Here is a 20,128-nt window from a genome sequence, read left to right as displayed (position 1 = left end):
TATTTGCTATTTTATTCAGTAGAAATTTGTTTATGAGCAGCAAAGTGCGACTCCGCTAGGAAGAGTACGCTAAAACAAGGCAAGTTGATGGACTGGAAGAGCGAGCAAGGAAAACAAACAACTGCAATTAAGCAGAGCTAGTTTGGTTTTTTTTTTTTAATTCTTTTACAAATTTTTGTTATTATTTTTGATTTTATTTATTTATTTTTTGTCTTCTTTTTTGTTTCTTTTTTCTCACTTTTACTTTTTTTTGTCTTTTTTTATTCTTTTTTTTTTGTATCTTATTTTTTCTTTTGGTTTTTTATTTTTTTTTTCTTTTGGTTTTTTCTTTTTTTTTTTCTTTTTTATTTTTTTTTTTCTTTTTTTTTTTTTTTTTTTTATATTTATTTTCTTTTGGTTTTTTTCTTGTTTTTTTTTTTTTTTTTTTTTTTTTTTTTTTTTTTTTTTTCCTTTTGGGTTGATTTTTCTTTTATTTATTTTTTATTTATTTATTTTCTTTTATTTACTTTATGTTTTTCTTTTTTCTCTTCTTTCTTTGTCTTTTACTTTTTATTGTCTTGTTTTTTGTTTTTGTCTCTTATTTTTTTCTTTTGGTTTTTTTTTATTTTAGTTTGTTTTCTTTTAATTTTTTTCTCTTCTGTCTGCTCTTTTTTATTTCTTTGTCTTTCTTTTACTTTTTTTGTATTTTATTGTTTATTGTTTTATTTCTTTTGTCTTATGTTTTTTGCTTTTTATTTTTTTGACAGTTAATTTTTTCTTTTGGTTTTTTTTATTTTTTTCTTGTGATTTTTTTTATTTTTTTCTTGTGATTTTTTTTATTTTTTTCTTGTGATTTTTTTATTTTTTCTCTTCCGGTTTTGTTTATTAATTTTTTTTTCTTTTGGTTTTTTTTTATTTTTTTTTCTTTTGGTTTTTTTTTATTTTTTTTTCTTTTGGTTTTTTTATTTTCTCTCGGTTTTTTTTAATTTTTTTCTTTTGTTTTTTTTTTTCTCTTGGTTTTCCTTTTCTCTCAATTTTTTTTTTTGTTTTTGTCTTTTTGTTATGCATTTTTTCTTTTATTAATTATTAATTTTTTTTTTTTGTAATATAATATTTATTAAAAATAATAATTAATAAATATTTAACATATACTATTTTTATTTATTTGTTTTTTTTTTCTTTCTTATATTTGTTTTTCTTATACATTTTTTTTAATAATATAATATTTAATATCACACAAGTCCCTTGTCGACTTTCGTCTCCACCAATTGTTGCCTTGCATCTCAGTCCATCGCGCGCAGTTACGCAAATGATTTACATTTTTAAATAATCGGGTTTATTGTGCAATCAACGGTGAAGGTTTTAGCATAAGTGACACAAACACGCGTTTACATACATACATATATATTAGGCTACATTTTCGTTTAGTCGTTTAATTTAAATCAATCGTTATCGATCATGTTTAGTCGTAATGCGGCAGCAACTGCCTGCCCACAAAACACCCACCATTCCACATTTACGCTAACTCACCTCGTACGCTAGCTCATAGTTTATTCTTTACTCAGTCATTCTCGTCTTCGTCATCTGTTGATAACATTTAGCTTTATTTTTTAACGAATAGCAGTCACTCTCCTCGAACCTTTTTAAGTTTAATTATTTTATATGTAGTTTACAAAAAAAATTCTACCTAGCCTTAAATTGGAATTGTTTACTTCATTTGCTAATGACAATTGCAGACATTGCATTTTTGTTTTTGTATTTAAGTTGAAAAGCGAAAATATGTACATTTAGAAGAGAATCTAAACGCAATTTATTGAAATAAGCAAACAAAAATTAGTTAAAATGAACTCAAACACAGACACACACACCCTTGTTTTTGCATACTAAGTAAAAATCTGAGAGCTTTGAGCAAACATCTAAAACAAATATCATGTAAAGGTTATCCAAAAATAAATGAAAACTTATTTAAAACAAACGGGTATTCTCTTTTAATTTAGGAATGCAATTTTCTACTTTTGCAAATGGTAAGTTTCGTCAGTTCTTTGTCCAAAAATTGAACCTAGTTTTGTAATTGTCGTTTTGACTTCAAATTAATCGGCTGCCCTTGGGATACGAATTTCTATAGTACGTAAATGACCGACACTTGACATACGATTGGGTGCTGCCACCGGTAACGATTTTATTAGTTCGAAAGTTAGATTTTCGTTAGTCTACAACAGGAATCTAAACTGATTAAAGTTCCGATTGGTGTTAATAATTGGGATATAAACTGATTATAGTTCCGATTGGTGTTTGGGTGGTGCATTTCCTAGCCCAATTTTGTTCATGAAGCAAATAACTTGTAACAATTTTTACAAACTATCGAGTTTTGGTGTTCTGGGGAACTTGCAAGCTTTTATTGGATACATTTTTGTTTGTAAGAATTAGCATGTGAAAAAACAGCTGATGGCAAGTAAAAAATAAAAACGAACTCAAACTTACGAATTGAGCCAGAGTTCTATATTGGGGAAAAAGATAATTAAAATGGAGAATATAAGTAAGCCTTTTTTTAGTATATTATTTATAGGAATCGACCAATGATATAGAGGTATGTATTAGTTGGGGAACAAGATCGTAACGTTTTCACCGAAGACTTGTATTTACACAAAAAACAATAATTATATCAATAAGAGAGGGTATGCGCAACAATGCTTTATAATGCGCAACATACCATTTCAGAGTGAGCAGTGCGTTCAAAAATGCAAATATGGCAGTACTGCAAATGCAACGCGTTCTTAAACGTCATTTTTGTATCAAAAGTCGTGCATTATTTGCAGCAAAATTTTCACACTGCCAATAAATACGCTAGTACAATGTCTGATGAAAAGTGGGTATTTAATTATTTATTTTAGCTTTTAATACAAAAATTGATGAAAAATACGATATTTAAACTTTATTTTATTATACTTTTCTTGGTTTTAGTGATTACTTTAGTACATCGGAGATAAAATTACTGTTCAGAGTCCGACTGAGCATGGAGAACGAGTTCACGTCGGGAAGGAGGAAAAAGAGCGTGTTTTGGGCTAAGGTCGTAGATGAAGTAAAAAAAGTTAATGAAGATTTAAAAATAGATAGAAACATCGCATGAGAATAAAATATATCCTCGGGAAACGATTTTATTGTTTCAAAAAAAGACTTATTTTTGGGTATTTTCCGTTTTGATATTAAACTTTTGACAATATATGTCCTTCTTTTAAGCTTTACACGGGTTTTTTCTCTTAAATTTAATAAAAGACAATCGGTTTTTTCCTCACATGCATCGTCCATGACCAAACTTAGTAACAATTCCATTTTACTGCACAGCGCGTTCATAAATGCAACAAATCTATTTGCAATTTTTCAACAAATCTATCAGTTGCATGAATTGTCACATTGACAGTGCTGCCAGTGCTGCCAGCGCTGCAAGTACTGCGCATTATAATGCGTTTCTGAACATAGCCATGGTTTGACAGGGAGCGGAAAAGATGGTAATCGGTCGGTACAAGGCCCGGAGAATACGGCGGATACTGAAGGCCGTTCCATTTGAGCTCTGGGAGTGCGGTATTGACGACTTGTGCTACATGGGGCCTGCCGTTGTCGAGGATGAGTTGATGAGGAGTTTTCAGTCGAATAGCCTCATTCTCGTGGTGTAGCTGGGCAATGTAAAGTTCGTTGTTAACTTGGAATTCTTTTTGAGCATTTCGCATTGACACCAAACACATATTATGACCTTCTTTGGATGAGGATACGGCTTGACTCCCGGCACCCACTCAATTCTTTGCTTCATATTGATGTATAGGCACCATTTCTCATTTCCCGTGGCGATTCGGTGCAAAAAGCGCCATTGGACAACACGCGATCATAAGTTGAGAAGCAATTTGAAAGCGAATGCTTTGTTTTTTTTTCGTTGAGCTTGTGAGGCATCCAGGCTCCCAATGAAGGTGATTGAGAATCGTGTTATGATCAAAGTTAATTTTATCCGCAAATTCACGACTGGCTTCTAGACCGTTCTCCTTCAAAAGTGATTTGAAACGTTCTCCATCGAATTCAGAAGGCCTTCCGCTGCGGAGCGTGCCATAGATGTCAAAGTCGCCATTTTTGAACTTTGCAAACCATTTCCGTGCTATAGAGTCGCCTATGACACCTTCTCCATAAACATCGCAAATGTCCCGGACTTTTACGCTATGAACTTAATCCTCAACCTTCATAACCACAGCCTCCCGGCTCCGTTGATGCAGTTTCCGAAATACAAATCGAAAGCATTAAAGGTATCTTTTGTGTTTTAAGCTTCTATGTAGTTCTTGGTTATTAACTAATTTGGTAAATAAAATATGAAGAAAGCTGTGATTGCCTTAACAGTACAATTGCTGATAGAATGTTCTTCCTCTGACAGCGATGATGAAATGGAACAAATCAGTAGACAAAATAAAATCTCGTTATGCAAAGCTCTTTATTTGCGTTTTTTGTTACCAGTGCATTGTGGACTAAAATGGTCTTTCGATATTAGTAACCGGTTCTTTTTTAAAACTGAATAACCAGTTAAAAATGTATAAATCGACGGGGCGGGCTTTTGCTTCGTGTGCAATTAAGTTCTGCTCCAGCATTATATATGTATTATGTTATATATATGTATATACATATATATAATTGGCGTGTACACCTCTTTCGGGTGTTTGGCGATCGGCGTCCGTCTTGATGTTGTTGAACTTACGAACTTTTAAGTCTTTTTTTGAGCGCAAAATTCGAAGAGTGCATTCTAGAATCACTGTCTGTTCAATTTTTAATACTACAGTACATACATACATCCACTTATAACTAACTGGCAATGCATGGCAAACACCAAAAATGTTGACTGAAATCATAAGCGTCAAAGGTGCGATACCCAATGCATTTGCAGCTACTGAGAAAGCGAACTGACCCGTCTTTATTGGTTAAAAATTATCACGACTTAATACAAATACAAAAACAAATGCATCAACGGCCCGTTACCTTCTCATTGCTAGAGTCTTGAATTGCTTTCGCGTGGATGCACAAAATTTCGTTTTTTTACATTCATGCAGAGAGAATTTATATACTGCAGCGAAAAGTCAAACTACTCAGCAGATACTCTAGTCATCAACTGATATTTGAAAATGAGTGAAAATTTACAGTTGCAAAACGACCAATTCGAGCTCTACGAACAAAACGAAAAGTCTTCAATTAGGTTTGTTGTTTTTAAATAGCAATACTCCATACATTTTATTTGATGTTGCTTCTGTTTAGTTCAAGAATAAGTAAACATTTTAATAGTGTAATTTTTAAAAATAAAATCATATTAAGACGAATTACAAATATAAAGTTAAAAAAATGATCATACAATCTTAATTCATAACAAAGTATGTATTTGTGAAACGTTGAGACGAATTCATAGAAGGTGACTTCGATAGAGCAACAACTGGATTTACGAGTGCGGTTCAACAAGTACCTGTATTTGATAACAGACGGCGTTCCTGAGGGAAGTTGGTATTAGCATCGTGTGCTGCCATCTATCAAACGAATTACAAATTTCAGAGTGATTAATAGGTTCGTTTGGATTTAGCAGCTATTCGAGTAAGACGTGTTTTGTGATATTGGCTAAGATAAAAAAGAGCAGAATCGTTCGGTAATTCGCTTTTTGTTTTTGGATGGGAAAAAATGCGAGGAGATAAAAGCAAACTTCAGATGCTGTCTATGGGGACGCTTCGCCATCTATGACCGCAGTTAGATATTGGTTCAACGAATTTAAACATTAGTGAGCATCCGTTTTTAATGAGCCGTGACCAGGACGACCGGCTGGCGTGGTTACCGAGGAAATCATTCAAAAAGTCCACGACATGATTCTCGCTGATCGATGAACGGAAGTACGCGAAGTAACAAAGGCCATAAGCTGGTCGACCGGAACGGCAATTAATATTTTACATGATAAGTTACTGATGAAAAAATTGTCAGCCCCTTGGGTGCCGCGATTGCTCATAGAGGCGTATTCTGGAGAGTTCGACAAATCCTATTTTTTGGAGGGGTTAAAAAAAATGGCCGGCGCTTTGGGAGAAGTGTATCTTTCTAATAACGGACTATGTTGAAAAATGAAGTTTTTTTTCAAAAACTGGTGTCTTCATTTCTAACACGGGTACTTATTGAACCCCTTCGCACATGCATTACGTGTTGGAGTTTAAAAAATTTCAGTGGGAATGTAGACAAGCAAGGAAGGCAACAACAAAAAAAGGGGTTCTTTGACACTCAAACCAGAAGTTCGAAAAAAAAAAAACTAGTTATTGACTTGACAGACGGCAGTGTTAAACGGAGATAGAGGCGCAATTAATGCTGATTCGTTTATTGGACAGCAAATACGGGTATTAGCTGCCCTGATACTAAGAAATAGTTATTTATTAAATAAAACTAAAGTTACAATTTCTCAAACTGCTCCAGTCTTTCTTGTTCTTTTCTTTAAGTGGTTAGGGGTAGTCAAAATTTTCTAAAAATTCGATTTTTGTTTACATTTTCTTAAAGTATAATATTTTAAAAATATTGTGTGAATATTTCAAGTGAATCCGAAAAATATTTTCGAGTTATTCAAAAATTAACAAAGGGCGCACGGGCGTTCCGGGGCAGATAGCAAAATTTTAAATGCGTTTTCCTCAAAACTATGTTTTTTGATCTGGTGGTCACTGTAACTTAAAACCGCTTCAATAAAATGTATACTGCTTTTGAAAAACTTAAAAACTCGTGTCTGATCGAAGGATTTTTTTTTTAAATTTCGATTTTTTTTAAACAATTAATTGTCGGTCTTTTTTCGAAAATTTGAAAAATATTTCCTGAGGCCATCATATTGTTAATTTAGAAAAATAGCTTCGAGCAGCCACAAAATTATCTATTTATAAGACTTATTCCTCTTGTTCGATTGATTTTAGATGAATCTTCAAGGACTTGTGATGATTCATGATGTATTTTTTTTTTTGTTTTTGTCGGGACAACTAGCAAGTGCAGCACTCAGACATTAATTAAGTCCATTGCACTACACTTCGATTCCCTTTTAATTTTCTTTAAATCTGCCCGATCTCCGAAGAATTTTTAGTAGATCTTGTGATGGCAGGGAGCCAAGGTGGTCGGTTCTTAACACATCAGGGCCAAAAACCTCAAGCCTGATTCGAGCGAAGGCGGGGCAGACGCATAGGAAGTGGTCCGCCGTCTCATCCTCCTCTTCGCAAGCTGGGCAGAGTGCACTGTTTGAGATGCCTACCTTTTCCATGTGCTTCGCCCACAGAAAGTGGCCCGTCATCAGTCCAACCAGCTGTCTGCACTCCCTTCTGCTTAATGACAGGAGGGACAATCTCGCTTGTAGGTTGTAGGTTATAGTAGCCATTTGCTAACCGTGGCTTTGATGGCTGCAGAAGGGAGTGGCAAAACGGGCTCTGGGCCAAAGAAGTTGGCCTCAGAACCCATCCTAGCTAAGGAGTCAGAAGTCTCGTTACCCACGATACCCACGTGTCCCGGGACCCATGTTAGAATCAGGCTATTATGCCTACCGACATAGTTCAGTCTGGATTTACAGGATTCGACTACCCCTGATGTGGTTGGAGGGCTATCTAAGGCCATGAGCGCAGCTTGACTGTCGCTGCAGACACATATAGATCTGCCTCCCCATCTGCTTTCCACAACAAAGTTCATCGCTTCTTGAACAGCATACATCTCCGCTGGAAACACAGATGCATGCATTCCATGAGCAAAGTGCAGTTTTGTCCTGCTGGATTTCACGTAGACCCCAGAGCCGGAGCCGTGATTGGTCCTGGAGGCATCCGTGAAAATGCGAAAACAGTGTTTGCCGTCCTCATTTTCAGAGTTTGATCACAACTGAGCCTCTGGTAGCACTACACTGTATCTCTTTTCAAGTACGACTCTTGATGGCATGGAGTCAAGGGATATAGAGAGAATCGTTGGATCGAAGTCCTGTTTTCCAATGCCCGACAGGGGCTGTACCAGTTCCTATTGTTTGCATTAAGTGGGGGTAGACCAATCAGAGCATCTAATGCAGGGCCTGAAGCCGTAGGAAAAGCGCCGGTGCAACAGATGGCCACAGTGCGTTATAGTCTCGATAAGGTCCTCCTGGTTCCCACGAGAGAGAGTCTACTCATCCAGACGACTGATGCATAAGTGATAATAGGTGTTATCATAGCCGTGTAGATCCATAGGACATTATGTATTAATGATATGTTTTTATTTTTATAAAGTAAAGCAATTGACTAGCAAAAAAAAAAAGATTACAGTAGGTTCTGTTTTTATGCGGCTTTTTTTATGCGGTTTTGAAATAGTGCGGGTTTTTTTTTAATTACAAAATGCATGTCGACCTATCGGGAATTGTACATATAAACAAGATTCTAAACCAGCTAAGCAAAAACTCATCACAGATTACATCAGAAATGTTAACCCTACAAGTATGGAAGATATATAAAGATATAATTTTCAAAGATACAATATTTTGTTTATGCGATTTTATTTAATTATTTCAGATTCATGCGGTCTATGGAACGTATCTATAGTAATAATATGGGACTAGTGCCCTTTTTTATGCGATTATTTCAGATTTATGCGGTTTTAGCATTTGAAACGTATCTATAGTTTTACTATAGAACTAGTAGCTTTTTTAATGCTGTTTTTTTTATGCTGTTTCTTGCGGAACGTATCTATCGCATAAAAACAGAACCTACTGTATTGAAAATCATCATTTTTTTGGGCCTCTGACTGACTTAAAACAACAGATATCGACTAAATACTGAAAAAAGATACTGTGAAAAATATATGGCCCCTTCCGGCGAGATGACGGAGCATATCGGATATGACACAATCACGAGGACGACGCATTGATACATTGGTTGGCGTTTAGCCCGTCTGCTCTCGACCACTTTCCAACCGAATTGAATAGTCCTTCCGTAATTTCACATAGCGTACTCGTATTGGGGAATTTTCCTCTTACTGCAATAGCAACATCATCTGCATAGGCTACGATGTGGGCTCCACTCTCCTCCAGTCCCTTTAGCAAGACATTTATTGCCAGCACCAAGAGAAGAGGGGAGAGCACACCGCCTTGAGGTACCGTCTGCTAACTTTTTTCCGAATCCTTGGGTCGTTTGTTCAATACGTTGACCTTTAGTTTACGTTTAAGTTTTCATCTAACCGGTGAACGAGTTCAAGTCAGTTGAGTAAAACATTTTGGGCAAAAAAAAAAAAATCTTAATGATAAACTAAATGGGACTTCAGTGAATGGTTTGTGATAATTTAAATAGGTTTTCAATTACTTTTTCATATTTTTATATGCATTTATTGTAGTTAACTTTATTGGTATGCAACTTTGTCTACAGACTAAGTACTAATTGATAGTTACAAAGGCGTTTTTACTTTTATTTAGTTATACATTTTTTGTTGTTGTGTGTGTGTTTTTTTATAATAATAATGCTTAGATGTTACAATGTAAGCTAACAGTTCTGTTGTTTCTTTGTTTGTTTTGGTGAAAGTTTACAAAAACAATTTTTTTAGGAAAATTCCTTGAACAATTCCTTCGGTATCGTTAACGTTACAAATTAACAAAATGTGATGGCGAGGCAAAAAATTGAATATTTATTTACAGCGATAGCAGTCAATTATTCTTGAAACATATTTATGAGACTAATAATAATTCGTTTTTTATTTTTTATTTTACGTATATGTATGTACTCGAATGCTTATTTACTACAATGATTAAGGATATTGTTTTCAAAAATCTTTAATATACCTACAAATTATTTGTATTGAAATTCATGCTAATTTCTAATGTGATGGCAAATATGTACGATAGAAGATCTCTAAGTCAAGTCTTGTTAAAAATTGCATACAGAGTAGACAACAAATTTTATTTAATTAATTTATTTTGTTATACTTGCAAAAACTAGAAAATTCCAGTATTCTAACCAAGTTTTAAACCAAACTGTTTAAAATAATTTATAAGATTTTTAAGAATTTTTTTAAATGAAGGCTATAGAAGAAATTTTCTAAAATTTAACGAAATTGAGAGAAATTTATTATAGATGGGCACATTATTTTTGTAAACGCATTTGTATAGGTATATATTGAAATTATTATTAAAAAATAGGCAAATCTTTTGGCCTACAGTTGAGGAAAATATTAAAGAATACGAAATTTAAATATATATTCTACAAGGTGAAGTCCAAAAGAGACAAGACTGGCGTCATAAAAATGCTTTTGATAGCGCCATCTTCATCTTTTTAATGAGTTACATCCCTAGCTGACTTCTAGTGAAAGCTTGGTGACATTCGGTACAGTGGAAGCGAAGTTATTGCGTCTAAAGTGTCAGTATGTTTGTGTCATCGGTACAAAAATGAGTTTCAAAAAAAGAGCTAATATCAAATTTTGTTTTAAAATCGGTAAAACGATTAGCGAAAGATTTGAATTGATGAAAAAAGTTTATGATGACGACTGTCTATCTCTTGTCAGAGTTATTGAATGGCTTACACGTTTCAGAGATAGTTGTAAGGACCTAAATGACAGTGAACATACGGGCCGCCCAAAATGCACCGAAAACTTCATCGAATTTGTTCGTAAATTTATCAAAAATGAACTGAAATCATCGCTGAAACTCTTGGAATCGGAGTTAAGTATCTCCAAACCAGCGATTTATCGCATTTTAATTGATCATTTGGGCTTGCGAAAGGTCTGTGCACGTTTCATTCCACACAAGTTAACAGAAACCCAAAAATTGCTCAGAATTCAACATTCGAAAAACCTCATTAAAGAGGGGTGAAAATACCAGAACTTCATTTACAACATTGAAACTGGTGATGAAATGTGGTGTTTCCAACATGAACCTAAAAAAGGCGTGAAAGTGCCGAATGGAAGGCCCCAGACGAGCCACCACCCAAAAAATCGCGTTTGGAGAAGTCAAAAATCAAGTCGATGCTCATTTGTTTTTACGATTCCAAAGGAAATATCCACAGGGAATTCGTGCCAACGAGCCAAACCGTCAATGCAATTTTCTATCTTAGCGTTTTGAAGCGTTTGTTGCATCGCATTCGTCGAATTCGCCCTGAATACCTCGAAGGAGGAAACTGGCGCTTATTACATGGTAGTGCACCATCTCATCGATCCACTCTTGTGACTGATTTTTTGACTAGAAATCGCATTTTAACCATCAATCACTCACTGTGACTTCTACCTATTCGGACAGGAAAACGTTTTGCGTCCGTAGAAGCCACCGAAAAGGCTTGTACCGACATTCTGCAGAACATTCTAGTCAATGACCTGAAACACTCTTTCGAAAAGATTTTACATCGCGTCAAACCGTTTATCGAGGCCAGAGGGTACAATTCTGATTAAATAAACTCGAAGTTATCAGAACCAAGCTCCTGTCGCTTCTATTTTAGCTCAGTCTGGTTTATTTTGGACTTTACTTTGTAAATTGGCAAATCTATTAACTTTCATATCTTTAAAGACATTTAAAGAAAAAAAAAACTTATCCTAGTCTTTGCCTCTTGAAAGAAATTAAGGAAATTGAAAAACTGTTTAAACACCCAACTGGATAATAATTAAAAATATAATGTCACGCCTATAAGCTGGCACACCTCCACTTGCATTACCTATTCACCCGCTGCGTTGTGACACAAACTTCCAAACGCCATTCCTCAAACCACATATCCTAAACCGGTATGCCAGTGCGATCCTTAATCTTGCCGAGCACATTCACATGAATCTTTGAATAGCCGCTGGGCTTTTTACCCAAAGTACCCATACTGCCGCTGGGTCCAGCACCGATGCCGCCAGCGCCACCACCTTCGATGGAAGAGCACGATAATGGCGATGAGTTCTTCGAACCCAAATGTGACGAGCGATGTGCGGAAGGATGCAAGCATTCGTGCGACAACATATCATCGCTGCTCGGACGCATATGCGTTGAGGTGGGCGTGTAGCCGGGTTGCAGTTTCTCCACCTCATCGTCGATGGCCTTGAATTGCCAACTCCAGTTGGCGCGATACAAGAATGGACGATGATCGAATCGATTGTCATCAGGACTATAGCTTTCGGCGTGCACCGATGGCGTGAGCACAGTCATCTTGTGACGATTAATGGCATAGCAACGGAAGAAGTGCTTTACCTTGTCGGCGACCTAAAATTGAAGACCGATTGAGTTATATTTGATGGTAAATATTAAGAAATTGAAAATATATTAAAAAAATAGTGTCTAGTATTTGCAATAAATAATCTTGAAATTTCTGGAAGCCCCTGTACTACTTTTTTTAATTATCTATTATTTAATATCTACTACTTTTTTCTATTATCTTTTAACCATTAACTATTATCTATAACCTAGTATACAATGCATTGGAATTTAAGTGTGCTCTGCCCAATCCATAAGAAGGGCGATCCTGCAATTTGTGCCAATTACCGCGGGATTAGTCTTCTAAATATCGCCTATAAGGTTCTAGCGAGCGTATTGTGTGAAAGGCTGAAGCCCACCGTCAACCAACTGATTGGACCTTATCAGTGTGGCTTCAGACCTGGAAAGTCTACCATCGACCAAATATTCTCAATACGCCAAATCTTGGAAAAGACCCATGAAAGGAGAATCGACACACACCATCTTTTCGTCGACTTCAAAGCAGCATTCGACAGTACGGAAAGGAGTTACCTGTATGCCGCGATGTCTGAATTTGGTATCCCCGCAAAACTAATACGGCTATGTAAGATGACGTTGCTCAACACCAACAGCGCCGTCAGAATTGGAAAGGACCTCTCCGAGCCGTTTGATACCAAACGAGGTTTCAGACAGGGTGACTCCCTGTCGTGTGACTTCTTTAACCTGATGTTGGAGAGCATCGTGCGAGCCGCAGAACTTAATCGCTCAGGCACAATCTTTTATAAGAGCGTACAATTGCTGGCGTATGCCGATGATATTGACATCATCGGCCTTAACAACCGCGCTGTTAGTTCTGCCTTCTCCAAACTGGACAAAGAGGCAAAGCGAATGGGTCTGGTGGTGAACGAGGACAAAACGAAGTACCTCCTGTCTTCAAACAAACAGTCGGCGCACTCGCGTATCGGCACCCACGTCACTGTAGACAGTTATAATTTCGAGGTTGTAAAAGACTTCGTCTATTTAGGAACCAGCATTAACACCGATAACAATGTCAGCCTTGAAATCCAACGTAGAATCTCTCTTGCCAACAAGTGCTACTTTGGACTAAGTAGGCAACTGAGCAGTAAAGTCCTCTCTCGACGAACAAAACTAACACTCTACAAGACTCTCATCATGCCCGTCCTAACGTATGGCGCAGAAGCTTGGACGATGACAACATCCGATGAAGCGACGCTTGGAGTGTTCGAGAGAAAGATTCTGCGTAAGATTTTTGGACCTTTGCACGTTGGCAACGGCGAATATCGCAGACGATGGAACGATGAGCTGTATGAGCTTTACGACGACATAGACATAGCGCAGCGAATAAAGATCCAGCGGCTACGTTGGCTGGGTCATGTCGTCCGAATGGATACAAACGCTCCGGCTTTGAAAGTATTCGATGCGGTACCAGCTGGTGGTAGCAGAGGAAGAGGGCGGCCTCCTCTGCGTTGGAAAGATCAGGTGGAGAAGGACTTGGCTTCACTTGGTGTGTCCAACTGGCGCAGGTTAGCACGAGAAAGAAACGACTGGCGCGCTTTGCTAAACTCGGCCAAAATCGCGTAAGCGGTTATAGCGCCAATTAAGAAGAAGAAGTATACAGTGCAGGGCTTAAGTCTACATACAGCAGCATATTTTCTTATTTCTCAGAAGGTATTTAAAAAAAACCTTCGTTGCAGTTTTTTCGGAATTCATATTATTCAAAAATTTATAAAAATTGGAGTTATTATTTTACCTGCTTTATAACAAAAAAAATAAACAAAACAGCAAAAAAGCGGAACGACAAAAGTTTTCGTAGTTCAATTAGTCGAAAAAAAAATTATTAATTTTAAAACCGTCTTTTTTGAATACCGGTCCACCACCGATAACAACCACTGCTTGAAAGCATCGTGGCATTGATCCAACAAGTTGGGTAAGCTGATCCCACCTTATTTGGTTATATGCCTCTATCAACTTTTTTTTAATTGATTTTGCGTCACTTACTATACTTCGTCGAACTTTTCTCTCTCTCCCAAATATGCATCGGCTTTAAATCCTGACTCTGCGGCGTTATGTGTAGTTAGCTGGGTGGGTAATATAAGATCCATTCTTTGACAATTAGAGCAGTATGCTTAGGAACATTGTCTTGTTGGAAAACCCAGCCTTGCTCAAGACTCAAACATTCCACTGATGGGCCCAAAAGTTGATATGTTCTCATATTTGTTCCATAGTACCTGTAATAAAGGTCATCTTTCTCCAAGGCCAGATGCAGCTTAAGCTCTCCATACCATTACACTACCTTAACCGTGCTTGACGGTGGGAATCAATATTTTCATTTCCATATCCGCATTTTTTCTCCTCCATATTTCGATTCAGCAGTAAATATAACATTAGACCAGAAATCCATTTCTTTGCCTTGTGCCCGTGCTCAAGCTGAAGGTGACGGGGTTTTTCTCAAATCAGAGGCTTTTTACGTGGTGCTCTGCTGAAATATCCACTATTACTAAGATATCTTTGAATAATTCTTGGGTGAGCACTTTCTCTAGATGTCTCGATTATATGTTGGATTACTTTCGGAGCACTAAGTCTCGGATTTTTGTCGACTTCTCTTAAAAAGGTGCTTACGTCTCATCTGGCCAGCTTCTTTGGATGGCCGGCTCGCTTTTTATTTTCATGCGAATTAGTTTTTTCGTAATTCTTAACAATCGTTTTAACCTGGCCGTTGCTCGACTTAAATTTGTAATTTCGGCGAAACATTCTTTCCTGTGCTTAACCGCGAATTTTCTTAAATCAGAAGAAATTTTCCTTTTTTCGTGCTCATTATTTTATCCACAGCGACAAACCGAAGTTTTCAAAAAACGGTGCTTTACTGCTACTTTTCAAGCTTTTTTTTGTTTTTGATGGGTGAGGAAGGGTTCAAAAAGCCTTCGTACTTACAGGGACCGTGGTCTACTACGTCGAGTGGTGCGGCCACTAAAATAATCGCTCCTCCCCTTCTGGGGAGACACCCTTCCCGGGACTAATTTCTGCATTACTTCGGGAAGGCCAGGAATGACATACATGAAGGACCAATTCTATTCACCCACGTCTGGGTGCACCGTATTTTTAGAAACCTTCCATGCTGTAGGCTCGCCTTCTTGTGTCTCCATCCATGCGGTTTCGCTTTGTTGCACTGTGTTTTTCCTTAATAAGTCCTCGATGACACTTTACTAAAGAGACACTTTACCGCTAAAGAGACACTTTACCGCCTTCCAGCCGTCCTCGCGTTCGATCTGTTTGCTCATTATGTTGCTCAGAACGATGTCGCCTATCTGCTTCCTCAGAGCATCTCTTTCCTCGAGCCAGACTTTTTCAATGCTTGCTTTGCTTGAGTGAGCCACAGCAGTTGGATGTATGCAGACTTTTATTATGTTGTTTTGTTAATTTTCTTGTTATAAAGGAAGTGAAATTTTGTATATTTATGAATAAACTACATAACCGTTTTTTTTTCAAAAAAATTTATGTAGGCTTAAGTCCTTCACTGTGCATTATCTGTTATGCATCATCAATCATCTGTTATTTATTATCTACTATCTGTTATCTATAATTATTAAAAGATTTGTACTTGTTCATATTACACGAAAATTTACTTTACCCACCTCTTTGGGACTCAGATCAGCGTGCCATGTAGCCACCAGTTTACAAAACATGCTGTATGGTCCACAGCGCGCCTGCCTACGCAAACGTCCGTACTCACTCAACTCCACATAAGTCATGCCCATATCCTGTTCGTCTGTTTGTACGAGTTGGCCATCTTGCAGTGGCTCCAGTTCGGCAGTGGGAGGCGCTTCAATAATTGACTCCAGCACAGTTAAATTAAATCTGCAAGCCGAGTGAAGTATGTATTACAAAAAATAGCTTGACAAATATGTCTAAAACTCACTTTTCCTTCGCATAGTTGAGAAAGCGTCGCAAGTCGGTTTTCGAAATTCCGCCAATAGGATTTACATCCGCCGATGAGCAATCGTATTTCGTCATATAGCCGCGCAAGGCTTCGTCTACATTCGCCGAGCCAAGCACCAACAATCCACCTGGCCGATTGCGTACCCACAACATAAGTTGCGCAAACATATACGCCAGCACCATGCGTATGCGCGATTGTATGTTCTGCAGCGCTAGATTTTGACGCGCGCATCCGCCCTGCGTGCGGAAGCGTGGCGTGAGACCAGTAACCGCATTGAAAATGCTCAACAGCGCATTCACGGCAGTGTCAATGCTGATTTCGATGTGATAGCTGCCCAGCTGATTAGCCAGCTGTGCCGCCCGACGCCGTGTCTCCTTGCTAGAGTTGACGCTACCCATGAAGCATGTGACTAGCAAGCGATTGCAAAGAGTTGCCGGATTATCGGGTGTGTACTCGGAGTCGGCGAGTATTTTTCGGATATCGTGTAGTACCTGGGCATCACCGCCTTGCACGGCATTCACGATCATGCGGCACATGGAGTATACAATAGTGGCGGAGCTGCTGGAGTCAACACCACCGCTGAGCGGCAAAAAGAAGCCACCTTGGCCAGAACGCCGTAGGTAGTCCCATAACCAGCAGGCAGGGCCCATGGCAATTTCCTCCTCGGGTGAATGATAAATCCACTGCAGTGGTGTGGAAGAACTTTTGAAGATGTCATTGTGTGTTGACATCTCAAAGTCACAAGTGATGCGCGGATAGCTCGGCGCGGAGGCGGCGTAATTGCAGCGAGAACGTAGCGAGACGCGATACGAGCGTATCTCTTCGAGATCAATGGTGGCCAAAGTGACTTCCTGGAATGCAGTAAAAATCAGAAGTTAATTGAATTCGAAAATAGTGTGGGATTTCAAAATTATGCGCAGAGAACATACCACATCCTGCAGAGCAAATTGCTTGCTTCTGGCGACAATTTCGCCATTCATGGCTATGGCCGAGCAGCCATTGAAGTAGATACGTTGCCCATCGCAACCCCGTAAGTTGCTGAACAGATAGGCGCCACCTGCCTTGAAGCTGGCATTGCGCATCAGATCGGTGGTAATGTGCGCTTTGCGCAGTTCCATATAAGATCCAGAACCGTTAACAATGATCTCAACTCCCGAAAGTGACATGTCGATATGTTTGCTGAAAATAGGAGTGGAGTAAGTGTAGAGATTTTAGAGATGTACGTTTCGAGTAGTTATTGTGCGGTAAATGTAAACCTTAAAATTTAAATATTATATTTGAGTATTCAGAGATGCAGAGATATACAAGGTGAAGTCCAAAATGAAGAAGAATGAGCTAAAATAGAAACAACAGGAGCTTTGTTCTGATAACTTCGAGTTTATTTATTCAAAATAGTCCCCTGTGGCCTCGATAAACGGTTTGACGCGATTTAAAAGCTTTTCGAAAGAGTCTTTCAGGTCATTGACCGGAATGTTCTGTAGAATGTCGGTACAAGCCTTTTGGGTTGCTTTGACGGACGCAAAACGTTTTCCTTTCCGAATAGGTAGAACTCACAGGGAGCCATATCCGGCTAAAACTGGGAGGTATTGATGGTTAAAATGCGATATCTAGTCAAAAAATCAGTCACAAGAGTGGATCGATGATATGGTGCATTACCATGCAATGAGCGCCAGTTTCCTTCCAAAAAACGCCAAGATAGAAAATTGCATTGACGGTTTGGCTCGTTGGCACGAACTCCCTGTGGATATTTTCCTTGGAATCGTAAAAACAAATGAGCATCGACTTGTTTTTTGACTTCTCCAAACGCGATTTTTTTGGTGGTGGCTCGTCTGGGGCCTTCCATTCGACACTTCGACGCTTAGTTTCAGGTTCATGTTTCAAACACCACATTTCATCACCAGTTTCAATGTTGTAAAGGAAGTTCTCGTCTTTTCTCGACTTTTTAATGAGGTCTTTCAAATGTTCAATTCTGAGCAATTTTTGGTTCTCAGTTAACTTGTGCGGAATGAAACGTGCACAGACCTTTGGTAAGCCCAAATAATCAGTTAAAAGGCGATAAATCGATGTTTTGGAGACATTCACCTCCGAGTCCATGAATTTTAACGATGATTTCGGTTCATTTTTGATAAATTTACGAACAATTTCGATGGAGTTTTCGGTTTACGTCCTCACAACCATCTCTGAAACATGTAAACCACTCATGAGCTCTGGCAGGAAATAGACAATCATCGTCATAAACTTTCTTCATCAATTCAAATGTTTCGCTAAACTTTTTACTGATTTTAAAACAAAATTTGATATTAGCTCTTTGTTCGAAACTCATTTTTGTACCGATGACACAAACATACTGACATTTTAGACGTAATGACTTCGCTTCCACTGAACCGAATGTCACCAAGCTTTCGCTGGAACTCAGCTAGAGATGTGACTTCCAGCGCACGTGACTTTATGACGCCAGCCTTATTTGTTTTGGTTCACCTTGTATTAAAAAATTAAATAAATAAAAAAAACATATTTTGGGAAAGATCTATCCCTGCATCGTTGTAGTATACTACCGCCCGGTTCAGTAGTTGGACTTTTCAATAAATTTAAATTTTCAAATAGAATTATTTGCCCCAATGCTTTGCTTTACTATGTTTTCAGCGTTCTGATCTGAAAGGTTCAAGACAAATTCGCTAAAACCTTACAGCGCAATCTTTTAGCAGAAATGCTATACATTTTATAAAAGGGCCACAAGCATTTGTTAATAGTCATCGCTTAATTTCAAGAATTCTAAATACTTATGTAAGCTTTTGAAGCACTTTCGAAATCTTGCTTTCGTACTACATTTTAGTACAATTTTTTAATGTGCCCGTGAACAGTGGAATATAAAATATTCAGAGGGCTTTGTCCAATTTTCGGCATAACTACATCATTAATTCCAGATTACTTCCACTTCTTTGTGGGGCTTTGTAAATGATCTTGCAAAAAAGTGACTTATCAACTAGCGGAACTCTTAAGAGATGAAAAATCTCCATACTTTTTTAAAAACGAAACAAACCAATATATCAGCATTGATGTCGTTCGCGCTACAGAAGCGACCTCGATTTATATTCGATCAAAAACTGTCACTCCACTAGCATTCTTAAATGTGTTTGAAGCTGTTGGAACAGCAACAACCCGCAAAGAGCTATACTCAACAACTTTTTGCCACCAAATGTGTGCAAACTTGGGCTGAAAGATTTGTGGCTCCAGTTGGCCTGCCATACTGTAGGATAAACCACTGATTTGTTGAAGGAAGGGTTTGGTGACAAAATGTCTCTAACAATGAATTTAGACACTCGTCTCAAAGATCAAGTCATTTGAGGCCTCTAGACTATTTTTCATTCATTGATGCTAGCGATAAGTCAACAACAATTACTGTCTTGTTTGGAGGAGGCGGATAGCACTGAGCACTTTTTCTGTGAGTGTCTTGCCTTTGCTAAAGCAAGGCTACGAGTTTTGCGTTCCGATATCGTGAGAATGAGTAATATATGCAGATTTACAAAAGAATCTGAAAAATTCTCACAGGACTTACTACCTCTGTCTCTGTCTCCATTCTTTCCTATATCTTTTTCTGATACTTTCCAAAGCCCTAAATACAGGCTTTTTAGCCTCAGTGTTTTAGGAGCCACCAAATCTTTTAGTGCTCCTTGGCCCGACCTATTCAAATTTAAATTTAAATTTCATTTGTTTTTTTTTTAATTTTTTTTTTATATGAGACTACCGATCTATTTTTGTGCGTTGAACACGATTTTGAAGATTCTGGAGCACAAAAGTGCCCATGACGTCAAAGTCGCATTAATTTGGGTATTTTTAGAAGTTTCATTAGAAAAAAAACCTTTGATATCAATGGATTCTACGCTCTAAGTTCCAGTGCTTAGGATTGAGTAGTATCGGACAGTCCATAAGTTCGCGCATATTTAATTTCACTTTTGTACGTTTTTTGCATACAACAAATTATTCGCGGAATATAACGGAACTATTTATATTTTCTTTGATATATTGTGCATTCAACA

At 37.7% G+C, this 20,128-nt stretch overlaps 1 protein-coding gene across 16 annotated transcripts in view; it reads right to left on the bottom strand.

Annotated features, from left to right (window-relative positions):
* Nucleotides 1-10,283: 10,283 nt before the first annotated feature.
* Nucleotides 10,284-20,128, bottom strand: part of LOC128858012 (glutamine-dependent NAD(+) synthetase) — a 275,347-nt gene continuing 265,502 nt past the window's right edge. For 15 of the 16 annotated variants that reach the window (XM_054093914.1, XM_054093915.1, XM_054093908.1 and 12 more), the window contains 4 exons: nt 17,021-17,270; nt 16,071-16,942; nt 15,787-16,009; nt 10,284-12,163 (listed from right to left, as the gene is read on the bottom strand). In XM_054093914.1, coding sequence (XP_053949889.1) covers nt 11,696-12,163; nt 15,787-16,009; nt 16,071-16,942; nt 17,021-17,270 — 1,813 coding nt within the window. In that variant the 3' untranslated portion in view covers nt 10,284-11,695. The remainder of the gene's footprint in view (nt 12,164-15,786; nt 16,010-16,070; nt 16,943-17,020; nt 17,271-20,128) is intronic. The other variant, XR_008453969.1, reaches the window with a different exon arrangement.

The sequence above is a fragment of the Anastrepha ludens genome, chromosome 3 (assembly GCF_028408465.1).
Source record: "Anastrepha ludens isolate Willacy chromosome 3, idAnaLude1.1, whole genome shotgun sequence".
Classification (NCBI taxonomy): domain Eukaryota; kingdom Metazoa; phylum Arthropoda; class Insecta; order Diptera; family Tephritidae; genus Anastrepha; species Anastrepha ludens.
This window is presented reverse-complemented; position numbering and strand designations above follow the sequence as displayed.